Source organism: Cryptotermes secundus, unplaced genomic scaffold, assembly GCF_002891405.2.
Source record: "Cryptotermes secundus unplaced genomic scaffold, Csec_1.0 scaffold99, whole genome shotgun sequence".
NCBI lineage: Eukaryota > Metazoa > Arthropoda > Insecta > Blattodea > Kalotermitidae > Cryptotermes > Cryptotermes secundus.
Genome location: NW_019725842.1, coordinates 2,000,856 through 2,024,356, shown reverse-complemented (window position 1 = coordinate 2,024,356; position 23,501 = coordinate 2,000,856). Strand labels below are relative to the sequence as shown.

The window sequence follows — 23,501 nt, the reverse complement described above, 5'->3', positions numbered from 1 at the left end:
GGGACAAGATCAGATTTTCATGACTGTCAGACAGTTTCGTGTTCGCTGTAGTGGGGCGCCCTCTCTGACGGGAGGACTGGTCTGTCTTTTACAACTGGTGCTGGGCATTACCAGGGCAACCATTCTCAGGTTAGAGTCCGTCGGAACTCTTGGCCGTAGTTTACTGTCTCAGATTCGAGACTCGCCCGACCTGGAGGGCCAGGTCTCCGTATTTATATTCCCCACGAAACGGGTGGCCCAGTTATAGCCCCAAGGCACTGGGCTCTCTTTTCGTTGTCTCCTACGACTCGAGGGGTATTCGAACCCGCCTCCACACTGTGATCCGCGTCTCAGCACTTTCAGTTGTTTATCGATTCAAGAATAAATACTGCATAACTCTTGAAGTATGCAAACAAAATAAACCGAGAGTCCTTTAAGATGTGAGGCCGTCTGTTTCGCAGGAACCTGCCTTCTCTCCTTTCAGAGTAGAGAGCCCTGGTACTACTTCGGCACCAAACTAAACTTAATCGTATCCTTTAAGACCATAGTCTTAGTACTGACTGCCTGAGAACCTCAAATATCACAAACACTAGAACGATTTGCAGTCCTTTCTACATTTCTTGTCAAGCAGAAATTGTTATTTGATGTCCTGAAATCTTATTCTAAGATTTCTTACTAACACAGTGCAAACAATTACAACACAAGTTCTTGAAAATAGTTTAAATTCATCATTATCTCGATTTGTCGCGGGATCGAATCACGATGAGGTCATTGAATTTTTTAAATTTACCTAATTCTTTCAGCCGCACTGTGGCCTCTAACAGAAATGAGTACCAGGTATATTCTTGGGGGTAAAGCGCGGCCGGCGCGTAAGGCTGACAACCTTACCGCCATCTATTGGCCGATTGTCAGAAAATGTGTGAACCTCAACATCTCACAACCCTATGGGCCTCCAAAGCCTGTTACAGGGATACCGTTTGAACATTTACAATCCTATATTTACATCCTAAGGGGTACGTAATCGGTTATAAAAATTAAGCTAGCTCAAGATTATTTTCTTTTCATTCTACATAATTTTAGAGAAACTGAAAGATTAAAAGTACTTCATAAAACAATGTTACATATAAATTAGCATCACACATTACAAACAACAGAAGCCGGGATAGCGTAGTCGATATAGTGACTAGCTGGTTGACCGAGAAATCGGAGTTCGAGTCCCGGTATGGGGTAAAAATTTTGTTCTCCATATCGTCCAGACCGGTTCAGGGTCCACCCAGCCTCCTATCCAATGGGTACCGGGGTATTTTTCCCCGGGTATAAAGCGGCCAGGGCGTGGAGCTTACGAATCAAATCTAATTAGTGCTGAGGTCAAGAAAACGTGGATTAATACATCCATTCCCATATACTCCTTCTTGGTGCAATGTTTAATCAATTACAAAGGGATAACTTTACCTTTGCCACTACAAAAAAGAAATATCAAAATATTTATATGCAATTAAGCAATTCGTGTTTATGGAAGCCGAGCTGGTTTCTTGTTTGGCTTTTTCTCCAAACTCGATAAATTATTATAACTTATTTCAGCAACACGTTGCCAGGCAACAGCTCTGTAAGCAGAGTCCGTTGCTAGGTTACGCAACAATGGAGGAGGCGGTGACGTCATAACAGGAGATAGTGATCACATGACATGTGTTTACTGTTGGTCGATGTCTGTACCTCTGCTATGTAAGTGAGCAGAATTCCTAAGCTGGCATAAAGAGTAGCGGCGGAAGCACACGAACAGAGCGAATTGGGACTAGAGTACAGGAGAGTGTAGGAGGTCGGCCTGTGAGGATTTAACATGTAATTTTTCTTTTTGATTGTGAAATAATTTTGCAATCTACTCGATATTCATAAATAGAGTAATTAGTAAAAGGGATGGGTATGTGTAATATTGAAGCAGATATCATCCTCCGATGATTCTCTGGTGCTTATCTAATGACATCCTCTGGCCACATTCTGTTTAGTCTTCTTTCTATTGCTGGTGCTTTGTAGAGGTTTCTTATTAGCTGGTTGTTGCAACATGTAATTTGACAACTTTATTTATGTGTAATATTTGGAATTTGTAATTCAATGAGACTGCTATAGCTCCCGTGTTATAAACCTGTGACGGCTAGTGATGACTGGGAATCCTTGTGCGTGTGCAACGGTGAACTTGAAAGTGTGTAAATCAGCGATTGTGCTGTATTGCCTGTATTTAAGTGTGATTAAGAGAACTTGTAACCAAGGTGCTGATAAATTTAATCATCCGAACTAGAACACGTCATTTTCGTACCACACTACAAGTGACATTATGTAGTTTTTGTGACTTTCAGTATGATGATATGAATGATTTTAGTACACGTGGTCTGATAATAACGTTCGCGAACTCGCCACCATGTGCTTGCCATTGCAGCAGTAGACAGAAACCTCAGTATGGTTATCAGCTTTTCACAGCTATGTTTTTGTTGATTCTGAGTGGCTTCTGTTATTAACTGAGTATGTTTTTATAATCCGTCGCGATAATGTGGGAACTTCTAGTTAAATTTGCCAAGACTGAAAGCGAAATCAGCGAGATGTCGGTGCATGTTTACGGGGATAATGCTATGAAGAAGACAGCAGTTTACAATTGGGTGACACGTTTTTCTGAGGAATGAGAATGTGTCACTGAGGAAGAGAGTTCAGGACGACCAGCAACGAGCAGAACCGAAGAAAACTTTAGAAAATTTCGTCAAATTTTGCATGAAAATCGTCGACTGACTGTCAGGAGCACAGCAGAGAAAGCGAGCATTGACAGAAAAACAGTTAGGAAAATCTTAACTAAGACCTTGATTTGAGGATGGTGTGTACAAATGGTCTCAAAGGAGCTAACAGAAAAAAAAACGGTCTTTGAGCGACTTATTGACCGTCTCTGTGGTTTAGTGGTCATAGTCCCTGGCTATAGATCCAGGGGTCCGGGTTCGATTCCCGGCGCTACCAGATTTTCTGAGTAGTGGGTCTGGAACGGGGTCCAATCAGCTTCGTGAGGATAATTGAGGAGCTATTTCAATGAAATAGCGGCTCCGGTCTATATAACCGAGATTAATGGCCGTGGAAATCCACTGCGCTGACCATGTGACACCTTCTATCCGCTAAACTTCGCCGACAAGCGGCGGTCTCTCGGTCGGTATAGTTAGCTTGCGGACTACAGGCCACGGAATTTGTTCTTTTGTTTGAGGGAGTTATTAGCTAGTAAACAAGTAAGTGTGCTGGAACGCCCTCCCTATCCACCGGATCTAGCCCCCAGTGACTCTTTTCTGTTCCCGCATTTAAAGGAAGGCTATGAGTTGGCGAATGTTATTGTCAAACCACGTATGTACCGCCGGGGCGAGTACTGATAGGAATGATACTGCCAGTTCGTATTACGATTTAGCTCAGCTAAAATAGTCATACATGAGCCGAGTCGTGTGATAGGAAACTTTACTTCAAACGACATAATAGAGGTAGGGACTGTACCTGAAGGAGGTTGTTTCACGAGTGAAGTCTGGTCTGAATGCACTCATTAATGGCGGTGATCGACACATCAGATGTGATGAATATTCGTAATGTGTCAGTTTATTGAATTACATAGCGACCTTCCATCTAAATCAGGTGCAGCTATTAGTTTAATTTTCATAGCTCGGTTTGTTGAATAAGTAAGTTCGAAGCATTCCTTCCACAACAAACATAATGTATATATTTCCGAGTGTTTTAACGGACCTTCCTCAATTGCATAGATTAGATACTGTCATGTCAGTATCACCTGAAACTGGCTTGTGTAAATGGGATGTATCGTGTCCATATGAAGTTTCTGACGTTAAAGTTATAGGGATGTTTTGCTAAGAGTAACTGATACATTGTACAAAGAAATCAAATATACTATCTAAATTGATGACTGTTAGAAAGGATAATTTAGCTCGTCACGGTAGCCGAGCGGTCTAAGGCATGTACGGTCTTCGCTCGCTTGGAAACCGGGATCGTGGGTTCGAATCCCACTCAGGGCATGGATGTGTGTGCGTTTTTCTGTGTTTGTGTACAGGTAGAGGCCTTGCGACGAGCTGATCACCCACCCAAGGAGTCCAACCGAATGTGTAACATCTAGAAAAACCGAAGTGAACGGAGAAGTTCATGTAGGTAGGCCTAGGCCCATTGGGGCTGTAGTGCCAAGTGTGAAAAAAAGAAGAAAAAAAACATAATTAATTTCATTATGTCAGTGGGGAACTTTAGATTGCCGATTTGACTTCATTCAGGCAATTTATATTCTATGCGATCGAGTATCAGAGTCAACACTTGCGTTCTGTGATGATAGCGCACTCATCACCATTAAACTAATATAACTGTCAGAGCTTTGTTATATAAACCAAGGAGATTCTTAAGGAATACAATAAGGAACTAAATGTGCAGAGAACAAAGCCACAAGAATAGGTGTAAAACTATTTATTTATCCTGTAAAAAATAAAGCATCACGCTATGAAGATGTATGGGCAAACGGAGGCACAGTTAAATACATTTTTTAATAATCGGCCCTGAATAGAAGTGAGTGATTAGTTTCAGGCTCACGCAGTTTTATATTCCGGGGAAAGAGATCCCACTAATTATTTGTTGAATAGGTGGCTGGGCGAGTGCAAGAGCTATCTGCATGTCGCGACAAAGTTTTCATGTTTGTGGTTGGATGGGTTTAAAGGCCAGTCAGCAGCTGTATCTGTTTGATGCTGGATTAAGGCCAAGTTAAATGACCTTTAAAAGTCCTGATACATAATATTGTCAAATTAAACCTTCTGAAAATGTATCATGGCCTGACTGAAGCAGTTAAGGGTGTAAAGAGAAGTTAAGTAGAAGGGCGGGAAATTAAACTGTGTGCTAGAGGCACTGGTTTCTAATTCTTGAGAGGCAGAGTCATCATGTCCATCGAGTACATTTTAGTATTGACATCAGAATTACAGTTTTGTATCGAACAAAACGAAAAGCTTTACTCACGCGTAAGCAACACACTGTGTGTACAGGAGGCACGCTAACAAGACCCATGCACTCCACAATTCTAGCGCTGGATGTGAGTGAGTGGTTGGTCAGCTTTACGCTCGGACCAATTTAGCCCCGGGAAAGAGCTTATGGTGCCCACTGGATAGGAGGTTGGGTAGACCACAAATCCAGTGCGGACATGATGTCAAAGAGAAAAGACCCTGATCCTCCCGGGAATTGAATCTCGGCTGTCCAATCACTTTACTGACTGAGCTTTCCTTGTTCATATATCGTTGTCAATAAACCTGTTTAGTATTCAGCCCCATATTTATGAGCAAAATGACAGTTATCCTGATTGTAGTGGGCTGCTTTCTCTCTTGCAGACATAAAACTGTTGTTTACGAATGGAATGGATCTCCACCGCATTACTCAACCAGCTTTGTGGATAGTTGCATACGTCATCTGATTACTAAGCCAGATGTTATCTACTGCATTACTGTATTGCTGCTATTTCCTGTTATGTGACTGAACTAACTTACAGAATAATTCAGATTCAGGTCTTGTTGCCGAGACTGTGGGAAGGCATCTACTATGACTGCCTAACAAATTAACTAAATCCGTAGAGCATACTTCTACTTTGGAATCTAGTAGTCGTTCAGCTACTAAAAAATTCCACCTTTTTACGCAATTCGGAATTTTACTTCTGTTACAGGATCACGTAGCTGACACCTGTCCTGTGCGAGCTGAACACAGTTCACATTGTTCCTTAAAAAAAACATCGGCCTACTTGTATGATCATCCGTCCTCCTGTCCCGCCCTGCTTTTCCGAAACAGCCATACGCAGACAAAATTAGTAACAACAACAGATATTCCTCATGGAGAGACATCTCCAGGAAAAATGGTGATTTTGCTGCTGCGTCCCTGATTTGCAATTTCCTCCGCGAAAGAGCAACCCTCGTACCCATTATATAGGACATTGTGTAGTCCCCACATCAGGTCTTAAGGCCGTTGAAATCTCCCTTAATACAGTGGAATTTTCTGTGTTATAAACTTATATATTATATTCCAAAAATTCAGCGAACTGTTCCTCTCCCGCCTTGTTTTAGCAGTTCAAGTTGCCGATTTGCAACTTCTCAAATGTACAGCTTTAAAATTGCTGTAGAAATATTTACCAACAGAAGGTTTCACAGTATTATATTTGAGCATCCTGTTGCACTGGTTAATAATTTAATTTGCAGGGACAGTCGTGACCGTAGACTGCTGGTGTGCTATTTTTCCACTTTTTCTTATAAATGTTACTTCTATTACATATTTCGAACTTAGAAGTTTATTATCAGGTAGATCATTTTTGCCGCACTATATGGCTTTCTCTAATGAACATCTCGAAAAAAGTTAAAGTTAACCCTGTGCTTAATTGGTTATGCCATGAAGACATGGGGGAGTGGCGGTATACTTGTTTAAAAGTATTTCCAGTTATTGTAGAATTCTGCTGAATTCAGTTAAAGCGAATTTATTTGCAATTGATACTCTATGTTTCTGGCATTCCTTGCATGGCTCCTTGGTTTATGTGCAGTCTGGTTATGCTGTAGCGCGATTGTGTTGTGTTTGATATCTATATTCAGTAGGCGGTTCTACTGTTTGAGTTCTATGGATGGTAGACAGTTACTGAGAGTCCACAAGGAGCACAATATATTTTACCTTTAACATTGCACCTGCAAATTAAATCGTTTAGAGAGGATTTTTTACGTAACGAAAAGCATAGAGAATGTAAATGCGCCCGAAGTCTTACCATACTTTTTTCGTAACTTATGCCGTAGGTTCATAGTATCACTATAATGTAAGGAGTTTGATATGTGATGCTTCTCCATGGGGATGGAAATACGGCTTAAAAATGTAAGGAACCGAAGGAAATTTAGGAAGCAGGCAATGAGAAAAATGATGGAAGTAAATTTCATGAAATGTCACGTATGTTTAGTATAAACTTCTTGACCTATTTTCTGGAGGTACTCAGATCCACTGTTAGCTGTGTAACCGGCTAATGTAATTGAATTATTTCTTCGTTTCCGTCAGATCCTTCAATAGAATTCCTGAATAGTGGCTTCAAAGTAGATTTAGGCATGTATGTCCACATATTTTCCAGTGATTAATTTAAAACCATCTTCTTTTTCAGAGTTACATACAAGTATATGCTTCTGTTGCATTTGACGAGCCGTCGTTAAGTAATATCGTATGCTATCATATGCATAGGCAGTTTTTAGCTTCATAACCTCTATAGGCGAAACAGCGTCGTTAAGTAATCTATTGGGCTATCAATTATCCCACCACAACATTTTTGTAATAAATACAATTTTTAAAATTTTTATATGTGAAGAATGCCGAGGCAAGGCATTGTCCATTTTAGTACATTTAACGACTCTGTGTCAACTGTATATGTTGCATCTTCGAATGCTGTGAATCATGAGTGTGGAAGGATGTGGTGGGATATTATCAGAGCATTTATTCCTAAGAGTGCAGCATAGGCTTCGCCTTGAGAGATGTGTGTTGTTTCAGAGGCGAGAGCAGAAATTCCAGGAGGACCGGACAAATTTGTCAAGTCCGGCAGCTCGCTGCGACTCATGTGTGTACTGAAGAAGAGCACGGAGCCACCTGTGTATGTGTTCTGGTACCACGAGACCCGGATGATCAACTATGACCTGGGCCGTGGGGTCCGGGTCCGACATGGGCGCCATTTCAGCGAACTGGTCGTGGCCGAAGCACATAAGCACGATTCTGGGAACTATTCCTGCGTGCCATCCAACGCACATCCTGCCAGCATCAGTGTCCATATACTGAACGGTAGGCTACCCGCACCAAAACCACATAAGAGTTATTCATTTTTTTAGATCAATACATAATAAAAATAAGCTAGTTATAGAGCGAGGGACGGTACTTCTAACATTAAATTTTAAATAATATAATTATTTTAACTTTCTTATTTTGTAAAGGATTCCCTGCTTATGGTATTGCCATGTCCCTTTGTCTATCTCTCATCTAACTTTTAAAGAAATGACGGATTGCTTCATTATTAAAAGAACGCCGCTGTACGTCAGCATCCAGTCCTTGCACTCTGTAACTTTCGACCACAGAAACAAATAATATGACCTTGTGACCTAAGTTTGAATTGACATTAAACAAAGTAACAGCTTACAAGCATAAAAATATAATTTCTTTTTGGTGACCTTAGAAATGCATGCAATTAATTTTAAGATATGTTTTCATTGTAGGAAAGCCTGAATAGCTCAGTCGGTATAGTGATTATTTTCCGGGCTGGACGACCAAAGAATCCGGTTTCGATTCCCGACAGACGGGCTCTAGGTCCCACTCAGATTCATATGCAATGGGTACGGGGGCTGTTTACCCGTGAGTAAAGCGGCAGTAGCTTGAAGCTGACAACTCTCCTCCATCTAGTGCAGATGTCAAGAACAGCGGAGCTATACCTCCACTCCAAATACATCTTCATGGCGTGGTAAAGGTGAAGATGTCCCTGTGTTTAACTAAGCATTAGGCCATGAAGGCGTATGGGGGAGTAAATGTATAAATCCACACTTGCCTGACCTCACCAATACTTGGAAGTGAGTGATCAGCTTCACGCCCCAGCCACTTTACCCCCGGGGATAGGAGGTTATGTGGACCACAGAGCCGGTCTGGACGACGTGAAGAAGAGAAAATTCTTTTCCCTACTGGGACTCGAAATCCAACCCCTCGGTCGTCCATTCCGTAGCCAGTCGCTACAGTGATTACGCTATCCCGGCTCCTCATGCGTGGTGCTTAATTAATTAAGCACAAGGACAACTTTGTCTTTCAGTTTTATTTCCTCTGTAGATTACAAGAACAGCATTGCGACCTCGAAAAACAAGTGCCTAGAATTGTGTTTGTTAGCGGCAGTTGATTTGTCTACGAAAGTAGGAACTAGACACGAATAATCTAGAGGCAGATGCACGTACATGATAAACAACTACAGATCCTACTGAAATAAAATTACGACGGAGTTCGTCGAGATTATGTTCGAGAACAGTGCGTTGCTAAGAACATTCGGATCTGAAAGGAAGTAAAGGGAAGCGTGCAATGAAAAACTACATTACTGGTCACCAATATTTGGTGACCCAACCAAGGCCATGAGCATACAGAACTCTTGAGTGAAATGGTAAATATTTTATTTATGCAACTGAGGAAAGGGTATGATTTGAGGTTCAGAAATATAAATGGTAGGATAATATTGAATCATACACTACAATAGGAGTTTTGAGAATAAGCATTGGATTTATCTTGTTTAAATTAGAGAGCAGGTCGGGCTGTTATTTACATTTGGTTTCCAAAAAGAACGAGACGTTCGTGAATAGCTCAGCTAATAAGAGTTTCCAAAGAAGAATTCTGTGCCATGGAATACTTTTACCAGTCGGGTAACTAGTCGTGAACTGAACTTATTGGCTAAGGATGAGGTCCTGTGAAGAACTACTATGGTTCCGGCCAGTTAATTTAGAATCACATATGAACAGTAGTTTTTTGCTGACAGAATAAATATCAACTCTTGAAGAATAGCTCTGTACTGCGTGCGCATGAGCACACACTCATACACACACACGCACACAAGAAGGTGAAGTTATCAACCTCGTCCAACATCGAAATAAAATGGAAAAGTAGTTGTATTTGAGGTAATTGTTACACTGGTTAATGTGAAAAATAATAGTATTACCATTACATTAAATGATCCTAAAGAGTTTCATTTAACAAAATACCACCAAAATATTACATCTCTGTTATTCTCATCGGAATATTTCTGTGGTATTATTACTCTCCCTATACATTCTCTAATACGATTTGGTCTAATGGAAATAATATATAAACGATTTTCAAAAATGTACCGTTAAATCCAAATGAGGATTTGTATAAAATAATTCTTTTTGTGTTAAGCTGGAAGGGTACTTTCACAAATTGGACAAAGCCCTCACTCCATGTGATTCATAGAATTTGTCTGTCATAAAAATGTTAAAATATTTGTGGACTCTGACCGAATACACAGCTGCATAAACGAAACATCGTGTCCAGGAATGTCGAGCAAAAATATTTATTTGTAAGAGTTATAAAGTAGAGCGTTAGTGAATCTGGAATATATACGGTAAGGTTTTATAACTTAAAAGCACAGGTGTGCTCTATATACCCCTGCATTTTCCCCACAACGTAAGTATATAGTTGTTACGGCTATCGGGGTAAAGAACAAGCCTTATCGACTGGTCTTTCTGATGGAGATGCAATGTATTTCCCTGTTACGTAGCAATAACATTTTGAAACAATGTTTTGATTAATTTCGGGCTTCAGATTGTTGAAACTCGTTAGTAGCGTACTGCATGTGGCTGGCAAAAAATTCCTCATGCGGAACGAAACATATACAACCTGTTCATATTTTAATTTATTTAGAAAAATGACCCGAATGATATACTTCAGAACTGAGTGTGTGTGTGCGAAATTACTGAAAGCCTGCATTTCGTCCCTCTTTCGTTAATTCCTAGAGATTTAGTAAGAATAATGACAGAACAGAAGAAAAAACTTTTACAGCTTTTCAGTGTATTTTTAGGTCAACTAGTCTCAATAAATCGTATTCTTTGGTGGAGTCTATCTTCATCGAAACTGTATCGAAAAAAATTCTTGTTCTAAACTCACTCACATTTTATAAAATAACGAGATATAAAGCATGTCAGTTAACTGACGCAATAAAAGATAACTTTGGTGTTCAGTTTATTCGTGGTATGAAAAAATAAATAAATAAAAAATTTGGAACACACCTTGACAACTCGTTGACCCTGGTTAAATTTGATCTTGGATAATTTATCAATGGGTATGTTGTGGCCGGTTTGTAGAAAAGCAACAGAGATGTGAATCAGCGTGTTAAGAAAGCCAGAACTGAGAGGTGTGAATGCACTTTGTAGCTTTTNAGATGGAGGCGATACGTTCCTCCGAAACGTCGGTTAACACCACATATACACGGTGCCAAATCCCAGAAGACTGCTTTCTTCATAGTCACCGCCGTGAAAGCCTCAAATCTTACAGCCTTTATAGTGTTTGGAAAGTATTATTAAGATGATAAAATGGAGTGCAACATGGGCCGAAATGTAGCACGTAAACACAAGTGGGAATAGCTTATAAGATTTCCACATGTTGTTAATTGCAGGGGAGGAACCAGCAGCAATGCAGCACGGCAGCAAAAGTGACGCTCTGCGGATCTATCCGTACTGGAGCTACTGCTTCTCAGCAACGTTTTGCTTCTCCTTGATGTTAACCTTGACATGCTGCGGGCTCCACAACGCAAGATGACGCTAGTTGCTACACGCCTAAATATACATAATTGCTAATTGGACATATATGAAGATATCTGGATGAGATGCATATCAAGGTTGATAGTGACACTTGTGAATTTTGGTGGGTATTACTACAGAGACACAGAAAGGTTATGTTCTCTTTGCTGTCCTCTGTTAACTTGAATTTCGTAATGAAGAGTAGGATGTGTTTGAACCTCGCTGTAATGGAAAGTGGAGTGAGAGTTAACAGGACAGATATAAGAACTTCACCATTCTCTGTTGATATATTTGTTGAGGTAATAAAGAGAGGAAAGCCCAATATACGAGTTAAAATGAAAGTCAACATTATTATTGACAAGACTAGTGTACATCGAAGGAAGTGAATTGACAAAGAAGAGAGATGTATGAGGAAAAGTGGCCAAAAATAGCGTGGAATTAAAAATGTAGAGGACGAAAATTAATTGGAAAGGAGAAAACTTGTAAAAGATCATTTTGAGGCAGATACTCGGATAGTGTTGCGTATTCCATAAATAAAACAAAAGGACAGGGAACCGAAACAACCTCAAACACTTAAGAACACTAAATTTGGAAATATTTCCAATGAAGTGAAATGGATGTCTTGCTTCAATACGAAGATAAGCTATGTATAAAAACATATTCTTGCAAGAATTTATACATTACAGCTCTCACACAACATGACAGACATATTTAAATATAAGCATAATATTTTTCTGGACATGTAAATCATTATGAAATTGGCGTTCCGCGACCCATTGATAGGATGCTGCGATGGTCAAAATTTCTGTATTCTCTCAATTCATATCACCTCAGTATGAGGATACACTTTCTTTGGTATTTTACGTTTCTAAGCAATATTTGCGGAATGTGATTCCAGAGTAACAGGGCACGTGACAGAGCCAGTGTTCGCTTTGTTCCAGGCCAGTGTCTTACATTTTAGACCACAGATGAAGTGACACAGGGACTGGTGTATTTCGTCCTAGGAATAGAACCTCCATGGGGTTTAGAAGAAAGGTATTCTCAATTGATGACTTGCAGCATGTAAACACGTCTGTGCGGTCCTAACACATACATACAACGCGTGCTGCTCTCCTTCAGGCACTTTCCGAATAATATCTGCTGCACATTAGGCTCTCACACTTTTAACGGACATTCATTTCTGTTAACTATTTTAATAATGAACATAATAGAAAATACCATTATTTATTGAAGTTTGTTTTTATTGTGTATTATTTTATACTGTGCGGCAAATGTGAGATTAAGGTAAAGAAAGATTTATCTTCCTAAATTTAACCGTTCAACATTACAGAGACGCGTATTATTCGGAAAAAAACATAAGTAACTTATAAGATGATGATAATAAAAATAATGCGTGCATCTATATTATCAGCAGAACCAGAATACGGAAACCTCGGGACGGTTTAAAACTAAATGCTGCAAGCTTGATAATTGAAGTATGAATCGTATTTGGTCCATTACTGCTGCTGCTACTACTACCACTACTACTACTGCTACTGCTAGTAGTAGTGGTGGTAGTAGTAGTAACACTAACACCATCACTTCCACCACCACCACTGCTATTTATTTATTATTATAATTATTATTATTAAATAGACAACCATACATCAAGGAACTTTATTCTTTCTGTTGCTTACTTAGGCACGTATGTACGAGAAAGCAGTATGGTGGTGAAAAATTTGTCTCGAAATTTTGACAGATTTACGCATTCTGAGCACCATTAATAAGAGAGTGTGTTTTTTTGGAATGTAATTTTTCTGTGTGTGTATATTATTGTTATATCGTTTTAATACTGTGTGTCTATATACTGTATATATGTACGGATGCCCTCCTCATTAACGCCTGAACAGTTACACGGATTTTGTTCATGTTCGGTTTTCAGTAGTTATTTCGCTCATAGGACTGTGTCCGGTAAATATGAACATTCCAGCTGCAAAAAGAGCGCCGCTTCTGATGGGCTTCACAACGCAAAACAAAGTTTTCCTCTGAAACGGCCAAGAAAATTTCAATTAAACTTCACTAAATTATGGTGACTGACTTTCAAAAATATAACTGCATAGCTGTTGTCCGCCGGAAACTATCAACACGCGCTGGAGGTCAAAAGGCGAAATGTCGGTTTTGTCAAAACCGGCTTCACTGGTTGGATGAATTTCATTGTTTGTTCAGTATCCACAAATTATCTGTGTTCTACCGACAAACAATCGATTTAATTTCCAATGTAAAGAAATCAAGGTCAATCATATGTGAGAAAATACGTGCAATTTCTTTACACCGAGTTTTTACTTACCAATAATTCTCTGACATACTTTGCAGTAGAAATAATCTGCACTTTTATGAGTGACGAAAATTAATTTATTTACTCATTTAATATTTTACAGTAATTTCATAGGCAAACGTTCCTGAACTCTTTGTAACAAAAATGCATTAGTAAATTCTGGTTAGAAACAATGACAGGTTCTTAGTCTCTAATCTCATTCGCATCTCTCAAAAGAATGTGCAAATTCGTAATATTTTATTGTTAAGGAATGCCTTCTTCTGGGATGTGGCTGCAGTCACCTGCTCACGTTGACTCCTTGCTCGCGGATTTTTCTACCCTGAAGATAAGGGCGATACATTCCTCCGGTTCACACAAGATTTACACGGCGTCACATCTCAGAAGATAACATAGTCCTAACATAGTCACCGCCGTGAAAACCTCAAATCTTATATTTTATTGTTAGTTCTAGATGACGGGACATGCCCATTTATCATATAAATAAATATGACCTTTCCCTGAGATACAAGCCAAAAAGCCTCTTGGACTTTTTTAGTTATATAGGTTAACAGCAGAAATATGTTTCATTTATTAATAATTATTTTTGATAATGCTTTGTGTTAAGTTGCGTAACGTCGAATGGTACAATGATATGGTGATAATGAAAATGTGAAAATAACAGATCCTAGCCTAATATAAAAAAAACCACACTACTGAAAAATAAGTTTGTTTTTCTGTTTTCGGAATATCGGGTACCGGGCCGGGATACAAATCGGGCACCTTCCGAATACGAAGCAGGAGTGCCGGCAATTCTCCCGCGACTGTCGGTCACCAGGAATGGATCGCGAAGTAAATTAGTGCAAGAAAGAATTCACAGTGTTGAGCTACTCGTAATTTTCTCTTTACTTTCCGTGCCCGGGAGATCTCTTTTCTGGCTGTGTTAATAGAAGAAACCCCTCATTCAGCTTCTGGGCAATTAAATTATACGTTACCCCGAAAATAAAGCGCAAGAAGAGACTTTCTTTACTATAACTTCAAGCATGGGAATGTTTAATGATCACTTTCAATTGAGTTCATACCGGCTTGAATTTATTAGTACTTTTTAATTATAAATTTCTTTGATAGTTGTAAAAATACTTCAGAAATGTAACGAACGTATTTTTTTCGACATTATTTTTATTTGAATGAAAGTCGTGTCTGAGGCGCACAATTTCTCTGCTATAAGGCACAAAGGATGATATTTGTTGAATGGCGAACGCCGGTTATGACTGAGTCTTTATATTCATTGCTCATAAAGCTTTGTGGCATTGGTTCTCTTTTGTCATACGTATGTTTCATTTCGACGTTATCACTGACATTAAAAGAACCGAAGATATTTCATTACGCGACCTGTTACAACCTTCTGGAAATAGGCAGCAGGGGTTGGTCATCCACTCTAGAAACCAGGGTACAACGTACCTTGTGTAGGTAAATTTAAAACAGTAAAGCCCTTTGTAACTGGGTCTGAAAATCGCAGCAAAATAAGAATAATAGAACCGTGCTAAAATAGAAGTTGTAATTTTTGTTCTAAATCTTATTTTGCAGTCTACGTCATTAATTTATGACGACTCACCCTTATTTAAATAGTAGATGGATTCTATCTGTACAGATCACCTGTAACTTTTCACATCACTAGGCACGCAGCTTAGTGGTCATTGAAAAACTGATTACAAGAACAAACGGCATCCAGACACCACTATGACAAAGGCAGCAATAAATTAGTCTGGAAGTGGAAAATAGTCACAAGGCCGTAAAAGGAATGAGAGATTAGGATATATGATCAAATTATAAAAAGATAAGTAAAAATGAATGGTCCGTAACAAATAATAAACCAATTTGTATCGTACGCAGTTACATTCAGACGTGTTTTCGTACAATTATACACGTAGCATCAGCACACGGTATAAACTTCAGTACTACAACATTAGAGCTCAGGGAAACCTGAAAGTGATGCAAACATTTTATATGTCTTATTCTGCTAAAAAATGGCACCTATATTATATTTTGTAATTATTAGTGAGGTGAATCCACTGTCTTAGCGTACCGACTTATTCATAATGAGCACTTTGTTGAAGACAATTGCACTCAGTAACCAAGCATGTGAAAGTACTAGTGATTATATGAGGCAGATAACTGTATGAAAAGTCCCTACACTCTCCTTTCGCTATTAATGCCTGTATCACTTGTCTGCAATGGAATCAGTTTTCTTGAGTTGGATATCAGTTCAGTTTGCGCAAAATATTACAATTGATATGAGGTGTGAAATTATCGATATTGTAAGACACTCCAGCGTTTGGAAAGGAATCTTATGGATTTGGGACAATGAAATAATAAGTTATTTCCATTGGTCCATGTCTTCATCTGCTCTGAAAGTCCCATTGTAGGGCGCGTTGTAATGAAGTCTTCTGGATAGATTTAATTTTGCCAGATTTCTGCTTTATTCTGTATATTTCATGGCATTTAAATTGTATCCCAAAGATCTGAATTCCAGTCCAGACAATGTAAAATGCTCAACAGGTATTCTTAGCATCTGTAATCAAAATCATGAATTGGTAGTATATGCATTCTTTAATACAAAATAATACATTTTTAGTAATTGAATGTGTCAAGAAGTCGAAAGTTTGTTTCGGCTCAGTTGCCATTGAAGCCTAGACAACAAGTTGCAGACGTTAACAATGAACTGAGCTCTTGTTTATCAATCAATAAAAACGAATGTCATTAATCATGTAGCTTTGTAATGAAACAGAAGGAAAATACAGATTACGAGGAACTAATTCTAGTCACTCGGTCCCAAACCTATAATTTATAATCGCAGGAAATATTATGTAGATTTTAAATGTGCTTTCAAGTTGTGCTACTTCCTATGCATTTCTATGAAAATATAAATTTTGTATTTGGTATTCGCGACCTTGTGAGATATATTTGATATTACACTATAGTCGCAAACTTTTATTTTCTGCAAGAAACCATATTTCTTTGGCTCATTACATGCGCTGTGAAGTATGAGATATGGCACCCGTGGAATAACGTAAGTAGGCTGGTAGTATTTGATTTCAGAAAGGCACTTCAATGATCGTGAGCTCCAGGAGCTGCTTACATACGTGGCGCGTAAACTGCGAGAGAAAACAAAAGGACGGTTTCTACATGCCTTGAAGTAGCGCTGGATAACAGAATTAGAAATTGAGCGCGTCACGGCTTGTTCTGACGTTCTGTGGCCACTCAGTATCATGAACATTTCTTTGTTGGTGAAAAACGTGCAGCGAGAGAGAATGGCTGAATCCGTTCTTAATTTCATCAGATTTCATGAACCAACGCTGCGTCTTTTTCTAAGATTGTATCGTGAAATGTGCCAAGAACCAAATTAAATTAAAAACGAACCTTAACTAGAAAATGTATTACGAATCTTCCTGGCTTTCAAATCTTTAATAGAGAATTGCACATTCAACTTTCATAATCAGTGTTTTCATGGTTCAGAAGGCCATAGTGCCAATTTCCGTTCAAGTGTTGCCAACTTTGTTTCAGCATCATTCTAGTTCAGTAATTTATAGCTCGTGTTTGCTTCCTGTTCATATGAGACAAAAGAGAACGACTGCTCTGAATTCAAGCCACAATTTCAGTTTCCCATAATGTGCCAAAGCCTGTGTGCGAGGGATGCGTCCACGCAGAACCCAGCACTGTATTGATCCTGGTGTATGAGTTATGACGAAAGGAAACGTTTATTGGTCCATGCCCCATATAACTCCAATGTTCCTTTTTAATGAAACCATTTAGACTTCATAGTGGTTACCGTTATATGAATATTGTTTGTTTTGTCAGCGTATAACTAATGCAAAACTATGGTTATATTTTGGTATGAAATTACGTAATATCCTTTATATCGTGAAATAAAACAAATTAAATTAGTTTAGTACATATTTACTTCACATTAATTTCACAATGTTTAAATATAGTGTGAATATTTTATTTGTAATTTGATGACAGAGTTTATATTGTGTATTTATTATAAATATTTGTTTAGATGATGGCCTTCCAACTTACAAATTTCTGTCCCCACATTACACACAGGACATAATCTTTACATTTACGTGATTTTAGTTTATTTTTTATCCATTTCAGTACATGTTTCGTAACGAACTTTCATGGAATTTGTAATAAATGCAGTAACACGATTAAAATAAAGCCTATTATTTGTACCTTACTTCTGCTCTAGCAATCCAATTGAACGACGGTTTTCGAAGACATTTTCTCTGCAGCTGCAATCTGAATGAAGAATATCTCATATGAGAATCTTTTTATAAAAGTAATGATTTTATGAGTGAAGATCTCCACTTACTGTCACAATAATGTACTATATTTATAAAGCTGTTGCTTCCAACGAACTATACGTATATGTGAATTACAGGATTACAAAATTCATTCATTGAAATGATTTTTAGATACTTTTCAGTATTACATGTTTAAAAATGTATGCTTCTAAAACTGGAGTTTGTTTAGGAGCATATGTGAAGTATATAAAGCGTTCTACTGAGGTATTTTGATTTAAGTTCGTTTCCTGAATTAACCACTGTTAATATTTTGATTTTTGCAATTTCAAAATATACTTCACTTCAATCCGGATAATTATATTTTTCTCTGACATTTCCCATTAACATCTTGCCTTCATTTATGCACTGAAGACGCTACAATGCAATCCAGAAGAAAGTTATATTTCAGCAGAAATTTTGCTTCCTTCTAAGTTTTATTTATAATAAAAAAATTGTCTCAGTTTTTTGGAATTTTATACAAGTATCCACCAGCATCTTCATTTATAAGGATTATCATTATTGTTGTTGTTGTTGTTGTTGTTGTTAGTCATGCGCTTGAAGGGAGCGCACGTGCTGTACTGCGTATTCCTGCCTCGGTACACTGAGGCATACGTCAGGAGTGACTACAGTGTTCGTGTGCTCTGTGTGGCCTCAAGGTGGCCAGCCGGGTAACTTGTCCATTATGTGACAAGTCATTTTATGGAAAACATAAGTTTGTTCCTTGTGGTGCATGTGAAATTCGAATTGGTTGTGTGTGTCTGCAACTTGGAGAGGCCGAGCAGGCTACTGTTACCGCGACAGGTGTGTCCGTTTAGAAGTGCAATGAGTTTGCCAAGTCATTAGGCTCTATCAGCAATGATAAGACCCCGGCCAAATCACCAGAATCGCTGTCGCATCATGAAGGAGCTGCGAGTTGCGCTTCACCTAACGAAGAGGCCTCTTCGCTCATCATCTCTGTGAGTACTCAACTCGAAGCATTACGGTTCAATGGAACAATGCACCATAGAGTGGTTGAGTCCCTAGTGGATATGGTCACTAATTTAACAAAGAGGTCACCCACCTTGAGAATGATAATTTTCTGCTCTGGCAGGAAATTAATGATCTACATAATCCTATTGAGACCTCCCCCAGGCCCCTTTCTCTGTACATTCCTAGGGAGCAACGCATTCAGTCGGCGGTAGTGTCATGCACGGGTGCGGTCGGTATCCAGCGTGTGCCCTCAGTTGCCCTTTCATTCACTTCTTTATTGTTGTTGTTACACCTGCCGGGACGACCTCGACTAAATTGTCGTACAAGGACGTTGCAGCGACTAGAATTCTCTGGGCCTACACCCCTACCTGATCCTGAGGGGTTTAAAACCGTTACGTAGAGAAGGAAGATCTACACCAGCACCCCGTCTGCTGAAATTGCTGCTGTTAAAATGGTTAAACCTTACAGATCGCTATCCTTGTCTGTCACTGCAAAATCTGAAAGGTCTAATTAACTATTTATCTCTCAGTTTAGCTCCGAAGTTACTGCTCTTGGCTTATACAAAATACTGAAGGAGAGATTGTCACACACTCATGGAACTGAATGCTTCTTGAGGAGCCGCCAGCTGTGCAGCTACTAAAGAACTTCCCAGCATTTTTTGGAACCCGAAGGCTCATTAAAGTGTTCACAAGAGCCCTACACTTGTCCCTATCCCGAGCCAGATCAATCCAATCTATACCATCCAATCCTATCCCTCTAAGACCAATTCTAATATCATTCGCCCCCCCTATATATTTGTATTCTTAGTGGTCTCACCCATTCTGGCTTTACTCACCAATATCCTATATGATTTCCTCTTCTCCCACTTTTGTGCTACATGCTCTACCCATCTCATCCTCATTGACTTGATCATTCTAATTATACTTGGAGAAGAGCACAAGTTATGAAGTTCCTCGTTATGCAGTTTTCTCCAGCCTCCCGTTACTTCATGTCTCTCTTTTTTTTTTCCTTGGCACTACAGCCCCAGTGTGCCTAGGCCTACCTCCATGAACTCCGTTCACTTCGGTTTTTCTATATCTTATAGATATCTTCTATATCTTTTTCTATATCTATGATCAGCTCGTCGCAAGGCCTCTACCTGTAGACAAACACAGAAAAACGCACACAAACATCCATGCCCTGAGTGGGATTCGAACCCACGATCCCGGCTTCCGAGCGAGCGAAGACAGTGCATGCCTTAGAATGCTCGGCTACTGTGACCGGCACTTCATGTCTCTTAGGTTCAAATATTCTCCTCATCACCCTGTTTTCAAACACACTCAGTCCATGTTTCATAATGTCAGAGACAATGTTTCACACCCATACAGAACGATAGAAAAAAATAGAGATTTGTATATTCTGATTCTCATGTTTTTAGACAGCAGACGAGAATACAAAAGGTTCTGGACTGAACTGTAACAAGCATTACCTGAATTCAATCTCCTCTTAATTTCCTCCTGAAACATCATTTGATTTATTTAATCGCTCCCAGATATCTGGACTATTTCACATTTTCAAAACATCTCTTAGCTATCTTTGTGTAATGATTTTGCCCTTTATTTTGTTGACGAGACCGTAACGTATACTTAGCTTTCTCTGTGTTAGTACCAGCACTACCAAAGAGAGCGTCATATTCCTCTTGGAGCAATAGAGATTCAAATTTTATTATTTTATTTTCCTCCAGACCAGAAGTCTGTTTTCATACAAGAATGAGTGAGACCGCATGGGAAGAAACCATTCAGTTTCGCTGCTACATTGTGATGTAAAAAAACACAGACATGAACAGCATACGATGGTTTTTATTCTGCGAAGCACAACTGTCACAGAAAATCTAATATTGGTGGGATCACAAAGTGGCCTTAAAATTGCACTGATATAGCGTCGAAAACATGAACTAATCTCAGTAGGTCCTGTACAGCTTTCGTCTTCTATTGTCGATAGAATTGTGGAAATGTTGCCTTCTTTGAGAAATATTATTCCCAATATACAGAACGTGTCACGGGGGAAGGTAAATATTTTTGGAGGTTATATTGTCGGTCATTCTGAGCTAAAACTGTACATGAATATGTGTCTATTACAAACGGTTTCCGAGATAGAGCTATTTCACTGCACAGCAGTTTGGATTTAGTATCAAATATTGTCCGTCTTTCCCTCCGTACTGAGCCACTGTCTGAAGCATGTGAATCGGTGTGAATCGTCAGTTGGCCGTTGTGGCTATTGATAGTGACATTAAAGAAGTGCTGTGAAAAATGCCGCACATCTTCACAAATGCAGAATATGCTGATATGCTGTCAGTTTATGGCTTCTGCGATGGTAGTGCCACTTCCGCTGTTGAGGAATACCGTCGACGGTTTCCTATGCGCAGAATTCCGGATCGTAGAGTGTTTTCCAAAGTGTTCGATACATTGCGTGATTGCTGTATGCTCCCTAGCGCTCATGTTTCATCTGAACGGGCATATCAACAACATGTGGAAGAACAGGAAAACATTCTTGAAATGGTAGAGCGTAACCCTACTACTAGCACACAAAAACTTTCTACAGTCTTGGTGTTTCACGAACACGTGTATGGTGAACGTTGCATGATCACAACTTGTACACATTTCACCCACAACCTGTTCAAAGTCTACACCTGGGGGAGAGTGCCATGCGTCTAAAATTTTGACATTGGTTATGTAGTAATAGCCAATTGCTTCTATTAATACTGTTAATCGATGAACCTGCCTTCGCCCCATAACAAAACGAACGACACACGTAACTGGCAGTAATGTTCTCACGACAATCCGCACGGCATTTCGGAAACAAATTGTCAGCGTCGGTCCCGTTATTTTAGACGACTGTACGACAGGGCATAATTATTTAGAATTTCTGCAAAATATGTTACCAGAACAACTATATAATATTCCTTTTGTTACGCGGATTGCTACATACTTTCAGCATGACGGAGCCCCTTCTCATTGTACACTAACTGTGATGCAGAACATCAGATCGGTGGGTCTGTCGTGACAGTAGGATTAATTGGCCACCAAGATCTCCAGACCTCACTCCGTTAGAGTTTTGTTTATGTGGTTGGATGAAAAGTAAAGTGTACAGAAGGAAAGTGGATACACGAAATGAACTGCTCGATCACATAAGGAAAGATATTGCTCGTACAAAGCGGGATGTCAGGTTCATTCAGACGAGCAGCACGCCATGTTCTCACACTAGTTGCAAAGTGCATTGATGTCGACGGTGGAATTTTCGAAAATGTCAACTAGGTAAATTCTTCACTTCAACAGGAAATACAGGTATTAGAAACAGTACGTGATATCTCTTTCTTATTAACAATTTTGGAACTGTACAGTGAAATAACTCTATCTCGGAACCGGTTCCAAATTGGACATACGTACCTATACACTTTTTTGCTTAGAATGACCGATACCATGACCTCCCAGAATATTTGACCTTTTCTCCTGGGACATTCTGTGTACAAGAATTGACAAGAATAGTGTGCAAGTTTACTGTTACTATGTCTAGTGGAAACGTACTCCAAACCTCATACGGATGTTAAAGATTCACACTTCAGATTTCTTGATTTAAACTGCGAAACCTAAAATGAAATTTAGTGACTGAAATCTGAAAAGAAAGTGATTGAAAAGGGACAACATTCTGCCGTTATTTGTCTTGTTCTGTATTATTGCACACGTAAGAAGCCGTCTAGCGGATAATCACTCACGTTGCAATATGAAGGAATGGCGCAACTCTGGTATATCCCGCCGGATCAGCGAATACCGATTTCGATAGTCCCTTGTGAAAGTTGTCGTGGATGCATAGGTTTACGTTGGGACAAAGGAACAAGATAGACATTATATCTGCAATCTATCCGTTCTTAGCAGCTTACGTCACCAACAAGCACGGAAGAATTTCGTAAGTTTGCCACCGGAATTCCCTGCTAGCATGATATACCCCTATATCGGAGCTGATTTTTAGAGAATAAAATTCACATCGCTCACAATCAGTGTTATCAGAAAATATGTCTTCAACGCGTACTTCCCATCCCCATCTTTCCTCCAGCAAGAAGCTCTTCACAAATGTAATCATTTCCTTATGCAGCTAACCGAGCAGCGCTGGTGCATTATTCTTACTTTTCCCTTCTGCAGTAGACTCGTATTTTGTCTCTTTTAATAATGCTGAAATCTAGGAACTGCATACTGACATGTTGCCTTTTGCATTATGTGAATAATACGTGTGCTTTCTTCTTTCTAGATTTCTAGTGTTTAACCTGATTTGATCTCTTCCTAGAGTTGAGGAGATCATTATTGAAGCCTATCGAAATATTTCTTTGGCTTGTCGCATTCTTATTTGCCAAGTCGCTTCGATTAAGCTCATTAATATCAAATTCCGGAAGTCCGATTGCCTTATGGTATTTGCCACTGTGCTGTCAAGATATTCTTGACTTTTTAAGTATATTCATTTATTTTTAGCTGCTTAGAAACAGATTTCTTCCATGTTTCAACTTATCGACTTGTTCTAGATACCGTATTCAAAGTCTGTTTCTCCGCAAATCCAGCAGACATAGTT

General features: G+C 39.2%; 1 protein-coding gene across 2 annotated transcripts in view; it reads left to right on the top strand.

The window, feature by feature from the left end:
* The window catches only part of LOC111863616 (titin), a 277,080-nt gene extending 264,229 nt beyond the window's left edge, over positions 1-12,851 (top strand). For both annotated transcript variants that reach the window (XM_023850103.2, XM_023850102.2), the window contains 2 exons: positions 7,522-7,806; positions 11,177-12,851. In XM_023850103.2, coding sequence (XP_023705871.1) covers positions 7,522-7,806; positions 11,177-11,319 — 428 coding nt within the window. In that variant the 3' untranslated portion in view covers positions 11,320-12,851. The remainder of the gene's footprint in view (positions 1-7,521; positions 7,807-11,176) is intronic.
* The last annotated feature ends 10,650 nt before the right edge of the window (positions 12,852-23,501 follow it).